We start from the raw sequence: 14573 nt of genomic DNA on the forward strand, positions 1-14573 counted from the left end.
CTTGTTATCTTTATTATGCAGCATATATGGCTGTTTGTTTAGTAGTAGTCTTTGGTAGGCCACAAACAAAATCTTGTTTAAGGCCACAAAAAGCCTCGAGCCGGTCCTGCAAAACAGCTGTCAGAGAGCATTTTTAAAAATTATTAAAAAGAGGAGTTGATTACAGGGCCGCACGGTGCTCTAGTGGTTAGCATGTTGGCCAATGCAGGAACAGCCTGGAGATCGGGAAGACCTGGGTTTGATTCTCCCCTGGGCATTTCTGTGTGGAGTTTCCTTGTTTTCCCCGTGTGCGCGAAGTCAGCTGGGATAGGCTCCAGCATGCCCCCGCGACCCTAATGAGGATGAAGCGGTATAGAAAATGGATGGATGGAGTTGACTACATACCGTATGTGAGTAAACATTCAATGTTACACCGTATCAATCAGTGCAATTGAACCAAAGTGGCCCTTACTACCTGCATACATCCTGTATCTCCCCCCCATGAAAATGTCCCGCGTGTCATCTGGAACAGCAGTCCCAAACCTCTTTGGAATGTAATCGTCGTAACCCTTCATATATTTTATGTTCTTACTATATCTTACTAGTTCCTAATATTGTATATCAATACTAAAAATTAAATATTAGCTGTGCATAAATATAATTTAAACCATTAAAAAAGGTGGGTAGCAAATAACCCATGAGCCCTGATCTAAAAGACACAAAAACAGGTATAGTTGCTAATATTTTTTTTTTTTTTCAAAATGGCGCCGTGTGAGTGGCTGCCGGTTACAGCAGCTCTGTACTTTTCTTCCACCTTTTAGTGTTTTTATAGTATTTTAGTCTTCTTCTTACTTTTTCTTTTGGTCGCATTTGGTCGAGTGTGCAGTTATGGAGGTTGATATTGTTACTTTTTTAGTCTGCGCCTTGATGCTCTTTGAACTTTTCAGTTCAACTGTGGGAAACCTCTTCAGCCACGGCTCCCCATTCAACCAAGGCTCCATTGTTTACACCCGGGATCAGCTGTTAGCCCTGTGCCACACACTCCCTCTCTACGCGGAGAGGCCGGAGATCCCCAAGGAGCTGCAGAGGAGGAGAAGAGGATGCAGGTCGGGAGTGAAGTGCAAGAAGCGGAAAAGACGGTATAAGCCATGTCTACCGTCTGTCATCATGGGGAACGTAAGATCTCTCCCCAACAAGATGGAAGAGCTAACGGCGCTGACCCGACTGCAGAGGGAGTACCGGGAATGCAGCCTCATGTGCTTCACGGAGACGTGGCTGAGTGAACTTTCTCCGGATTCACACGTCACAATGGACGGATTTCAGCTGGTACGAGCGGACAGGAATGCAACGGAGAGCGGTAAGAAGAAGGGAGGGGGAATCGCTGTGTTTGTGAATGATAGATGTTGCCACCCGGGACACATCTGTGTGAAGGAGCAACTGTGCACCAGAGATGTGGAACTGTTAGCGGTTAGCATGTGGCCATACTACCTTCCGAGGGAGTTTTCACATGTTATTGCTATGACTGTGTACATCCCCCCCTCAGCGGTCGCTGCTGCAGCTATAGAGCAGATCCACACCATCGTCTCTCAACTTCAGAACCAGCACCCCCAATCCCTCCTCCTCATCTCCGGTGACTTCAATCATGCTTCCCTGTCCTCTGCTCTTCCCACCTTCACCCAGTATGTCAGATGCCACACTAGAGACAATAAAACTTTGGACCTCCTGTATGCAAACATCAAAGATGCATACACCTCATCCCCCCTCCCCCCGCTGGGTCGTTCTGATCACAACCTCGTCCATCTCGTCACAGACTACACTCCAGTAGTGAATAGACAACCCCCTGTGAAGAGGCCTGTGAAGCAGTGGTCTGAGGAGAGCAGCGCTAGGCTCAGAGACTGCTTCCAGACAACAGACTGGGAAGCGCTCTGTAGTCCCCATGGCTGTGACATTGACAGCATGACTCACTGCATCACAGACTATATAAACTTCTGTGTGGAGAACACTGTGCCCTCCAAGTTAGTGCGGCGTTTTCCCAACAACAAACCCTGGGTGACCTCTGAGATTGCTGAACAAGAAAAAGAGGGTCTTCAACTCGGGGGACAAGGAGGAGCTGTGCAGAGTCCAGAGGGAACTCTGGCACAAGATCAGGAAGGGGAAGGACTGCTACAGGAGGAAACTGGAGAAGCGGCTGGAGGAGAATAATGCCAGGGAAGTCTGGAGAAGCCTGCAGACCATCACAGGCCATGGTAAAGGAGTGGGGAGAGACCAAGCCAGTGGGGACAAGATCTGGGCAGATGAACTCAATCTGTTTTTTAACAGATTTGAGTCTGCCCCCCCTCCCTCCCCTACCAACTCACCACTCTTCACCCCCGCATCCCCATCCCAGCCATCCTCTACCCCCCTCTCCATAACTGATGATCAGGTGAGAAGTCAGCTGAGGAAGATCAAGGCAAGAAAGGCCCCGGGACCGGATGGCATCAGCCCTAGAATCCTCAAGGACTGTGCTGACCAGCTCTGTGGAGTTCTCAGGCACTTGTTCAACCTCAGCCTGAGCCTGGAGAAAGTCCCGGCCCTGTGGAAGACCTCCTGTGTGGTCCCGATACCAAAGACACCGCGTCCCAAGGAGCCTAACCACTTCAGGCCTGTTGCCTTGACCTCTCACCTGATGAAGACCATGGAGAGGATTATCCTGCAGTACCTGTGACCCCTGGTGGGCACTCAGCTGGACCCCTGCAGTTTGCTTACCGGCCTCGGATCGGAGTGGACGACGCAGTGATCTACCTGCTGCACAGATCACTGCTACACCTGGAGGACAGCGGGAGCGCTGTGAGGGTCATGTTTTTTGACTTCTCCAGTGCCTTTAACACCATCGAGCCGTCACTACTCAGAGTGAAGATGGAGAGTGTGGGAGTGGACCAACACCTGACTGCATGGGTTATAGACTACCTCACCAACAGACCACAGTATGTGAGGCTCCGTCACTGTGTGTCTGACATGGTACTCAGCACAGCACGCAGCACAGGTGCCCCTCAGGGTACGGTGCTCTCCCCTTTCCTCTTCACCCTCTACACCTCGGACTTTACACACAACTCCACACAGTGTCACATCCAGAAGTTCTCTGACGACACAGCCATCGTTGGTTGTGTTTCAGAGGGGAATGATCTGGAATACATGACGGTCATCAGGGACTTTGTCAGCTGGAGTGAGCTTAACCAGCTGCAACTCAACACCAGCAAGACAAAGGAGATGATCATTAACTTCCAGAGGAAAACATCCCATTTCACACCGGTGAACATCCAGGGAGCGGACATAGAGTTGATAGACAGCTACAAATTCCTGGATGTTCACCTTAACAACAAACTGGACTGGTCTGTCAACACCCACGCCCTCTACAAGAAGGGCCAGAGGCGCCTCCACCTGCTGAGGAGACTGAAGTCCTTTGGTGTGTGCAGGACTCTCTTACGGACCTTTTATGACTCTGTGGTGGCCTCAGCCATCTTCTATGCTGTGGGCTGCTGGAGAGGGGGCAGCACGGACAGGGACAGGAGCAGGATCAATAGGCTGATCAGGAGAGCGAGCTCTGTCCTGGACGGTCCTCTGGACTCCGTGGAGGAAGTGGGGGAGAGAAGGATGTTGGCTAAGCTGACATCCATCATGGACAACACCTCTCACCCACTACATGACACTGTTGTTTCCCTGGGCAGCTCCTTCAGCAGCAGACTGTTACACCCACGGTGTAAGAAGGAGAGGTTCCGCAGGTTCTTCATACCGACCGCTGTCAGGCTCTACAACACCTGCACCACCTGAACCATGTTGTAGTCACTATGCATTCTTTACACTGTACTCTTTACTTGCATATCTTGCTTGCTTGCTGCTGTAACAAGTAAATTTCCCCGCTGTGGGATAAATAAAGTACATACATACATACATACATACATATTGTATATAAATACTGTAAAAGTGTGCATAAATGTAATTTAAACCATTAAAAAAAAAGGTAGCTAGCAAATAATCCACAACCCCAATCTAAAAGACACAAAAGCAGGCTAAACAAGAGATTTGACAAAAAGGCAACTTGTGTGATGCTTTCCAGAATCTATGAGCTTTAACAGGTCGACAAAAAGCACTCATGGCAACGCTGTTCTAGTACATTCAAACAGTCAACTACTATTTAAGAATAACAAGAATAATCATTCTCATTCCCTTCAATGACCCATCTGGGTCGTGACCAGCATGTGATAGACTCCCTTTTTGGCTAACAGCTGTTGATGTGTCCCTTGTTCTGCCACCATGCCGCCCTGAAAGACAGCGATGCGGTCTGCGTTTTGGATGGTGGACAGACGGTGGGCTACAACGATACACGTCCTCCCCTGCCTTGCTCTGTCCAACGCCTCTTGCACCACCTTGAGAGGACAAAAGTCACACAAATGAGACAGGCAAATGCAGAGATATTCCAGAAAAGGAAGAAAAGCCCCACCTTCTCGCTCTCAGTGTCGAGTGCAGATGTGGCCTCATCCAGAAGCAACAGTTTGGGGTTACGGAGGATGGCTCGGGCAATGGCTATTCGTTGTTTCTGACCACCTGACAGTTGGGTGCCCTTATCCCCTGCCTGAGTGTCATACTTCTGCTCAGACAAACAACACAACATTGCCAATTATCATCAGTAATGTCATTGGTTAAGAACAGGGGTCTCAAATTAAAGCATTAATTGCGATTAATTCATTAGTTATAGGGATGAGCCGAACAGACGTTTTAGATGAGTATCCGTTACGAGTAATGCAAGTACGAGCATGAAACGAGTACAGCTCGTCATGATCTGTAATCGTGATGAAGGAAAATCCTATTGGGTAAACACTTATGTATTCATTCTTGAGGCTCTGTGATTGGCCAGTCCAACACAGCGACCGCCCCTACCCGGACAGACTCGCTACAGCCAGAGCTCTTTCACACACAGGCGCAATACAATGCTCGCTTGGCTCGACTCCAGCTCACCTTCTCTATTGCGCTCTATTTCGGTTTGCATGATATTTAAAGTTAGTTGGCGGACTTGTTTCGTTACGTACGCGCTGCATAAGACAGAGTTTGAATACGCCTTGTGTCGCGTTGGTCACTGCCTCCACTCCGGACAGGGTTTTTTTTAGGTTTTCCTCAGCTCAGCTCGTATCTAAAGTTTAGTTTCAGTTTCAGTTTATCCTTGAACTGAAGTAAAACTAAAATAATGCTATTTGGTCATAGCAGAAAGGACACGTATGACCAAATACAAATAGACGGAGTGGACATTGAAAGGGTGAATGAAAATACATTTCTGGGATCATAATAGATTAAAAAATTATCTGCAAATCTCATATCAAAAATATGTATGAGCCCACTGCAACTGCACCGCTCGACTTGTGGAGAGCTGCTCCCTTGTTTCAAGGTCTGACTTTGTCGAGGAGGCATTTTTGTCATGCAAAAGGTATTACTCCTTCGAATGAATATTGTTTTGAGAAGCCAAACTCTTTACTTAAGTAACCCCACTTTTCTCATCACCGAAATCCGACCAGAACTGGGCTCACGGGACCAAGTTCAGGGTAGGTCACTGTTGATGGACTACACTGCTGATGGGGATGTCATTCAACTTCATGTAAAAGAAAAATCTGAACTATCCCTTTAAGTTTAGAATACAGTCGATAAATTATAGGCCAACTCGTTAGTTCGCTAATGCTTAAATCAGGGGTGGCCATTACGTCGATCGCGAGCTACCGGTAGATCGCCAAGGTAGTTTGGGTCGATCACGTAAACGTCACTTTGTATTTGTCATATGACATCAGTCAGCTGACATTAAGCTCCCCTCCTGATTCAAGAGATTCAAGAGTTTTATTGTCATATGCACAGTAAAAGAGGTAGTTCTGCTATGCAATGAAATTCTTGTCTGTTCATTCTCCCAGAAAGAAAGAAAACACAAGAAAATGAATAAGAACATAAGAAACATAAATACCAATAAATTAAGCAACAACAGAAGAGACATGAATACAGATAAATAATCCAAATAAATAAATAAATAAATCGAGTTTTGAGTGTGTGCGTGCAGTGTGTGTGAGGTCTTTATTGAGAAGCCTAATGGCCTGTGGGTAAAAGCTGTTTGCCAGCCTTGTGGTCCTGGACTTCAAACTCCTGTAGCGTCTGCCTGACGGTAGGAGTGTGAATAATGAGTGTTGTGGATGTGTACTGTCCTTGATGAGGTTGTGTGTTCTGCATAGGACTCTAGTTTTATAAATGTCTTGCAGTGAGGGGAGGGCTGCCCCAACAATGTTCTGTGAGGTCTTGATCACCCGCTGGAGTGCCTTCCTATCACGTGTTGTACAGTTACCGTACCAAACAGTGATGGAGGCGGTAAGGACACTTTCGAAAGTGCATCTGTAGAAGCAACTCAGGATTGTGGTGGACATGCCAAATTTCCTCAGTCTTCTCAGGAAGTACAGTCTCCTTTGGGACTTCTTCATAATTTGTTGGGTGTTGTGAGACCAGGTGAGGTCCTCGCTGATGTGTGTGCCAAGGAACTTGAAGGTTTTCACCCTCTCCACCTCAGTCTCATCAATAAACAGGGGTTTATGCGGCTCCTTTTCCCTTGTTCTTGGGTCAATGATCATCTCTTTAGTCTTATCTGTATTGAGAAGGAGATTGTTATCATGACACCAAGCTATGAGGTCCGCCACCTCTCTTCTGTATGATGTTTCAACACCACCAGTGATCAGTCCGATGACTGTAGTGTCATCCGCAAATTTAATGATGCTGGTGTTGTTCTGGGAGGCCACGCAATCGTAGGTGAAGAGCGTGTAGAGGAGCGGACTCAGCACACACCCCTGTGGGGTCCCAGTGCTCACTATTCTTGAGCTGGATGTGCGATTGTGGACTCTGACTGACTGGGGCCTGCCTGTTAGAAAGTTAAACACCCAGTTACAGAGGGAGGGTGACAGGCCAAGTGTGAGGAGCTTATTTGTGAGTTTGTGGGGGCTGACTGTATTAAAAGCAGAGCTATAGTCTATAAATAGCATTCTGACATATGTGTCCTGGCCCTGTAGGTGAGAAAGGGCTGTGTGGATGGCAGTGTTGACTGCATCATCAGTGGACCGGTTCTGGCGGTATGCAAACTGTAGAGGGTCCACAGTTGCCGGGATGCTCTTTTTGATGTGGGTCATGACTATTCTTTCAAAGCACTTCATTACAATAGGAGTGAGTGCTATAGGGCGATAGTCATTCAAGCAGGTCACGTTGCTCTTCTTGGGTACGGGCACTATGGTGGTGGACTTAAAGCAGGTCGGTACAGATGCTTGTGCAAGCGACAGGTTAAATATATCAGCAAGCACATCAGCTAGCTCTAATGAGCAAACCCGAAGTGCACGTCCTGAGATGTTGTCTGGGCCTGCTGCTTGATGTCACCATGAGAGGTGAGTCCTGTGTGCCCAAGCCCAGCCACACTCTCTGCTCATCAGGAGTTTGGGTGTCAAAGCAAGCGTAGAACTCATTCAGCTCGTCTGGAAGTGTGGTTTGGCTGGACGTGGCTACGCTACTCCGCTGTCGATACTACGTGATGTGCTGAAGCCCCGCCCACATGCACCGAGGGTCTGAGGTGGAATGGTAGCCCTCCAGCTTCTGTCTGTACTGTCTTTAGTCCTTTCGTATGGACCTCCTCAGGTCATATCTGGCCTTTTTGTAGTCCTCAGCGGTGCCCATGACAAATGCAGACGAACGAGCACGTAGCTTAGCCCTTACATCACAGTTTTTTGATTGGGGTATTTTCTGTAATACTTGGTGGTGGTAACAGTCTCTATGCATGTGCTAATGTAGCCAGTAACAGCAGAAGCATATTCATCCAAATCAACAGTACAATCTTCCCTCCCCGCTGCAGTTTTAAACACATCCCAGTTTGTGCAGCCAAAGCAGTCCTGAAGTACTTGATCAGTTTCTTCATTCCACACTTTAACTGCTGTACTTACAGGGGGAGCTTTTTTTGAGAAGTTGTCATATCTGTAGTTGTCTGTATGTTGGATAAAGGAATATGGAGATGTGGTCGGCCTTTCCAAAGTGGGGTCTTGGAACAGCCTACAAAGCACCTTTCATGTTGCTGTAGACTTGGTCCAGGATGTTATTTTCCCTCTTGGACCTTACATGCTGGTAATATTTGGGGAGAACAGTGCTGAGGTTGCAGTGGTTGAAATTGCCAGATATAATGAATACAGCGTCCAGGTGTTTGGTCTCTTGTTTATCGATGACGTCATGCAGGAGGCCCAGTGCATTAGCGGTGTTAGCTCGTGGTGGAAAGTAGACAGCTGTTAAAAACACAGCGCTGAACTCACGGGGCAAATAAAAAGGTCTGCATTTCACCATCAGCAGCTCAGTGTCCGGTGAGCAGTGCTTTTTGATCGTCTGTACATCTGTGCACCACCGTTTGTTTACGTAAACACAGACACCGCCACCTTTGTTTTTACCCGACGCCAGCGTACGATCTCCCCAGTAAGCAGCAAATGTTTCCAAGTGGATCGCCGAGTCCGGTATATCCTCCGTCAGCCAGGTTTCTGTGAAGGTGAGGACACAGCATTCCCTGATCTCACGCTGATTTGTAATCCTTGCTCTCAGCTGGTCTATCTTGTTTTCAAGTGAGCGGACGTTGGCTAGCAGCAGGCTTGGTAGCGGTGGCCACGTCGCTCTAGCTTTTATCCTAGCATGCACGCCGCCCCTCTTGCCTCGTTTCCGCCTCGGCTGCTTTGCTCGCCGGGTATTCAGCGTGCCAGACCCGCAGGCTGCTACGTCTTCCCGACGTAGAAGAAAGGCAAAGTCGGAGAGGCTGAATGTGAGTTCATAGTGAACTCTGCCAATGTGTAAAAGTGTCTCTCTGCTGTAATATACAGCGTGAGTGCGTTGTATGTTCAATATGAACAATAAAATAACAATAAATGGAAAAAAAACGGGAGAGTGAAACAGAGACGTCTGCCACGGACGGCGCCATCTTGATGTGCTCCTGATTCGCACTTGCTCCCCCGCAGCGTTTCAAGCTACACACGAAGATGCAACTTTCATCTTTATTATTCTTATTATGGATGAACTAACTCTGCGGTAAGATGTCTATATCTATGACAAAAGTTATCTGTTCACTAGGCTAGTTACGTAGAAAAAGTGGATTTTTTACTGGCTTTGCTTCGAGTCATGAACTCTACTCCTGAAATCAGTGTTTTACTCCTGAAATCAGTGTTTTCCACACGTTCGCTTCTTAAACTATTATTTCATGATGAAATTAAAAACATTTACAATGTTGCCTTGACTTCGGCTGCATTTTCTTTTGCATAATCATTTTAAATTATTGTATATCGGTCATGTTTGATAGCAAATGCTAACTGGATGTAATACATGAACTGTGTGCCCTAATGAACGTTACACAGCTAATTTGACTGACATATCACCACTACTCAGGTTATGTACACAACTATTTAGGCGTTATGTGTAATTATCTTTATTTCCATATTGAAGTGAATTATGATTGCAGCTACTGTGATTACCTGTAAACTTTGAAAATGTGAATGTGAAATAGTAATCATTAATATTTATAATAGTATGTCAGAGTTTACTGGTTACATTTTGTATATGTTATAAGTTTTATAGAAAGAGGTAGATCATTTTAACTTGTACTTGCATGCTGAGAAAGTGCGTGCACTCCTGATATACACGTATAACCTACATAAATACCTACTCATATATTTTTTTAATAAATACAGTAAATATTTATACTTTCTATATTTATAGTAGTAGGTAGATCTTTGGGAATTGGTCATTTTAAAAGTAGCTCGCAGGCTAAAAAAATGTGAGCACCCCTGGCTTAAATGCTTAGCTTGCTAATGGTTAAAGCCATGGCCGCTTCTTGTGTCCCTGCAGTGATCCCGTAGCCTGCGCATTATAGTTGAGCAATGTAGTGTAAACGAAGAATAAGAGTGCCAAGGTGACTATAGGGGTGTTATTTCATGTCTACAGGGCTCTAATAATGGTAAAGATTGTATTTAGAATGTTTTATATGCTCCAACAATGAAAATGTTCCGTTTATTAATACTGAATCCTATTTCATGGAAATTGGTTAATTGGAACCAATTAACTGCAATAGATGAGGGACGAGTGTATCGATATTTTGAGTTGAGAGTCGATTTTAGAGCATAAAGATCTGGTGTCAATATTTCAGTATCAAACATCATGCCAACATAGACAAAGAGCATTCATTACCTGTGGCAGGTTTTCAATAAAGCTATGAATATTGGCTGCCTCAGCAGCCGCCTTAATCTCCTCCATGGTTACAGTGCGACTGTTGTCTCCGTAGGCGATGTTTTCAGCCAAGCTACAGTCAAACAGCACAGGCTCCTGGGACACAATACCTATATGGGATCTCATCGAGTGGATGTTCAGGTCTTTCACACTCGTGGAATCAAGCATCTGGAAGACCAAACAAGACAAAAACAAATATGCGTTGCATGATTCCTGCAAAGTCTGTAGCAAAGCTAAAAAAAATTAGGATCAAGTCTAAAGGTAGGCAAAAATACCTCCCACTAAGTTTTAGTGTAATGTAAGTAAGTCTAAAGCTATTCTAGTACTTTGGTCTAGTTATTTTTACTATGTATGGATTTTTACATTATATAATACAAAAGATTCAAGTCCACAGGCAAAGTCAAGGGATTTGTATTTTTGTACAAAAAAGAAATAGCAAAAAGTCCAATTACTGTCTCTCACATGACTGCAACAATTATGCATGCATGTTCAAATAAAATTAAACCATTACTATTACCATTACAATTAGCCTGTGTGGGGTTTTGGAGCTTACTTGCAGTGCAGTGTGGTACAGTAAAGAAGGCAAGTTTATTTATAGAGCACAATTCATACACAAGGTAATTCAAAGTGATTTACCGAAAAGAAGAGTAAAATCACTGCATAAAATCATTTCATAAAACCATTCTAAAATCATTATGTAAGGGTAAAATAAAGAGTAAGGGTAAAATAAATCATTCCATACAACAAAAAAGATTAAGAATGAAGAGTGCAGTTAAAATACTTCACTTGTCATATGCACAGCTGAATACATGTAGAAGTGTTTTCAGCTTGGATTTCAACATTGCCAAAGTTGAGGATTGTCGCACATCTTCTGGAAGATTGTTCCAGATTTTCGCAGCATAAAACTGAAACGCAGCCCCATCGTAGTCCTGACTCTGGGAACCCGCAGGAGACCACTCCCTGAGCTTCTCAGAGCTCGAAATGGTTTATGCGGCTCTAACATGTCAGAGATGTAATTTGGTGCAAGACCATGAAAAGACTCAAAGTACTCAAAGAACTCGCCAACAATTCTCACCACTGTCCCATGCGTGGTGTCGTAGAACCTCTCCAGCAGTTGGATGGTTGTGCTCTTACCACAGCCACTGCTTCCTACCAGGGCCAGAGTCTCTCCCTTGCACACTCTCAGATTCAGCCCTCGGAGGACGGGTACACTAGGGCGTGATGGGTAGTGAAACTTCACACCCTCAAATTGCACATTACCATCAAATTGGTTCTGGAATTTAAAGCAGGAAAAAGAACATGTCTTATTAAGACTGCAGATTTGTAAACAGTACTTGCTGTCATGTGAGGGTTCTTGCTGCTTACCAGTGGCTGTCCTTCCTCTGAGAGATTATCAATAGTAGGTTCTCTTTTCAGAAGCATCACAATGTGAGCGGCTGATACTTTGGCCTTGGCATAGTTTGGAGTGAAGGAATTGACCTCACCAACAGCCATAGCACCATATATAAGCACCAGAACAATTCTGAGAGAAGAAATTCAATTTACATTTTCAGAAAATGTGTATGTTTTAAGGATGCGTATGTTTTTGGGTTGTTCTGTGTGTTATAAAATTGTGCAACACACAAACATTTGGAATTGTCCATCACTCACAAAAACACTGCCTCAACATCCATCCGTCCTTGGTCAACAAGCCAAGCTCCAAACCGGAAACATCCCGCATGAGCAAAGCATACCATTGCTTGGGATATGCAGAAGACTATACCCTGCACATGGGCTTTTTTCTGGGAGTTTCTGCAGAAAGATGGAAATCATCCAAAATGACATTAAAGGGAATTTTTTTTTAGCTTTTCAAATATTAATAGATAGTAGGTGTAGGATGTGACTTACTCGAATGGAACTTGGAGGCTCTTGTGGTACAAAGACTCAAATAATGGCTCTCTGGTCAGAGACGCAACAGTGCGGATATTGTCAGTGGCTTCTGCAAAAATCTGATAAGGCATCAGGAAAATATTACATGTTGTATACCACAGGGTCGCACTTGGGAGTCAAATGGACATTTGCACAATAACAGCCAGCACAACTACACGGTATTCATTCTGCTCAGCTCGCTTCAGTTTTCAGTTTTCCACCGCAGAGTTCATTCATTCATTTGTTCGCTCATTCAAAAGACAAAAAACAGCCTGCTGCAACAATGTGGAGACAGACATTTTAATTTGTTCAACCATTGAGTGAACATCAGTGGTTTGGCTCAACATTTTCAGGTTTTACCAGTGGAAAAGGGTCCATAGAGACCAGCTGTCCTGAGCTGAGTCGGCACCATGCAATGTAAAAGGACCTTAACATATCCTAAATCAAATCCCCACCTTTCCAGATATCTCCAGCTCCTTCTTGTCCTCTTCAGCGTGCCCAGCTATCAACTCCATCTGCACAGTTCCGGCCACTATCATGATGGGTACTATCACTAGTGCAAGTAGAGTTAGCTCCCAGCCATATGCAAAGGCAAGAATCACACAGGTGCCCAAATTACCAACATTTTGGACCAGTGCGGCCAAACGTAGTCCCGTAGCCTGAACCAAAGGGAAAGGTGTTGATCAGTCTGGTAAAAGAGCATTTTGTGTGTGCTAGAGAGAAGTGTGTTACCCCTTGTACTTGAGCAGCATCCAAGGACAGCCTTGTTGAGAGAGCGCCAATGCTGTTTTTGGGGTTATCAAACCAGCCGAGGTCCTAAACAAACAAAAAAATCAGTCAACTCAACTCAACAAAGATATGAACGCAACTCTTTTGTTTTTGCTCCCATCTTTCATGAGCTGAAGTGAAAGATATTAAACTTTTTCTATGTACACAAAAGGCATATTTCTCTCAAATATTGTTCACTGACATGTCTGAATTTGTGAGTGAGCAGTTCTCCTTTGCCACCTCACAGGTGCAGCATGTAAAGATGCTGATTAGACATCATGATAATTGCACAGGTGTGCCTTAGGCTGGCCACAATAAAAGGGCCCCTGTTCCAGATCTCAAGCTATAGTTGCAAATCATATCAGTTGCAGATTACAATTAAATTGTATTCATTTGTTAAGAGCAAAATAACCTAAGCATGATCAGTGTAAACCAAACCATGAAATACGTAAATCTACTTAATTATCCCCATAAAGGTTGAGTGTCATGTTCTTTGACACCATCCAGCCTGCACTGTTGCATGACTGTACTTTGGAGGTGGTAGTTTGCAGCACTCCCCCAGGGGGAGTCATCTCAGGGGAGTCATCTCAGGCTTTGTCAACGTAACCAAATGCAAGTGGATGCCAGCTCTTGTGATTGATTTCCGGCGGTCAGCTCCTCTAGTCACACCCGTGAACATCCAGAGATCAGATAGTAGACTCTTTTAATTACCTGGGTGTTCACCTCAACAACAAACTAGACCTGACAGACAAGACACCTTGTTCAAGAAGGGCCAAAGTCAACTCCACCTACTGAGGAGACTGAGGTCCTTCGGTGTGTGCAAGTCTCTGCTACGGACTTTCTATGACGCTGGGGGGCAGCACGGATAGAGACAGGAAAGTTGGCTGTTTTAGACTGCCCATCAAGAATGTGGCTGAAAGAAAGAGGTTGGCTAAGCTGACACCCATAATGGACAACCCCCCTAACCCCCTGCATGGCACTGTGGAAGCCCTGAGCAGCTCTTTCAGCAACAGTAAACAAACAGTCTGTAGTTAGGTTTTTTTTTTGGTGGCAATATGTGTGTTCTCATAATTTGCTTATTTTTTACTCTTATTGTACTACTTTTTTCATTCCATTTTAGTCATGTTTATTTTTGTCCCGTTTGTGATATACATTTTCTACAGTCCCTCCACCTCCCCCGGTGTTATTGCCCTGTTTCCCGGCATCTCCTCCGTGTTCTTGACAATGTTTGTTGACAAAAACGACATCTGGAGGAGCTGCACTACATGAGCAGCATCTGTAAGCTGTAGATATCGCATCATGCGACCACTTGCTGTGAGTGAACTGCAAAAATGCCAGACGAGCCTGGAATCACCCAGAAAAGATGAGGCGATGGAAATGGTCTGTGGCCACCACCTGTAAAAGCTTTCCTTAACAGGGGTTGTCTTGCCAATTGCTTCTCATTTGCACCTGTTGTCTGTCCCGTTTGCACAACAGCAGGTGAATTTGATTCATAATGTTTATTGCCCCCCTGGACAGCTTGATATGCGGCTGACTTACACTGTGATCGTGTTCCTTAATTTTTTTTAGAAGTGTAATCACATACGATAAGGTAATTACAAAACATTTAGACATAATATGTCCACTGAGAATGA

At 45.0% G+C, this 14573-nt stretch overlaps 1 protein-coding gene across 4 annotated transcripts in view; it reads right to left on the reverse strand.

Annotated features, from left to right (window-relative positions):
* Positions 1-2409: 2409 nt before the first annotated feature.
* The window catches only part of LOC129184910 (ATP-dependent translocase ABCB1-like), a 47031-nt gene continuing 34867 nt past the window's right edge, over positions 2410-14573 (reverse strand). The window contains exons 2-10 of one of the 4 annotated variants that reach the window (XM_054781407.1): positions 12904-12987; positions 12627-12830; positions 12151-12251; positions 11914-12054; positions 11629-11785; positions 11339-11536; positions 10225-10431; positions 4457-4603; positions 2410-4382 (exon numbers count right to left, since the gene is read on the reverse strand). In XM_054781407.1, coding sequence (XP_054637382.1) covers positions 4185-4382; positions 4457-4603; positions 10225-10431; positions 11339-11536; positions 11629-11785; positions 11914-12054; positions 12151-12251; positions 12627-12710 — 1233 coding nt within the window. In that variant the 5' untranslated portion in view covers positions 12711-12830; positions 12904-12987 and the 3' untranslated portion in view covers positions 2410-4184. Of the gene's footprint in view, positions 4383-4456; positions 4604-10224; positions 10432-11049; positions 11260-11338; positions 11537-11628; positions 11786-11913; positions 12055-12150; positions 12252-12626; positions 12831-12903; positions 12988-14573 lie in introns of those variants that run through there. The other 3 variants (XM_054781406.1, XM_054781404.1, XM_054781408.1) reach the window with 3 other exon arrangements.

Source organism: Dunckerocampus dactyliophorus, chromosome 7, assembly GCF_027744805.1.
Source record: "Dunckerocampus dactyliophorus isolate RoL2022-P2 chromosome 7, RoL_Ddac_1.1, whole genome shotgun sequence".
NCBI lineage: Eukaryota > Metazoa > Chordata > Actinopteri > Syngnathiformes > Syngnathidae > Dunckerocampus > Dunckerocampus dactyliophorus.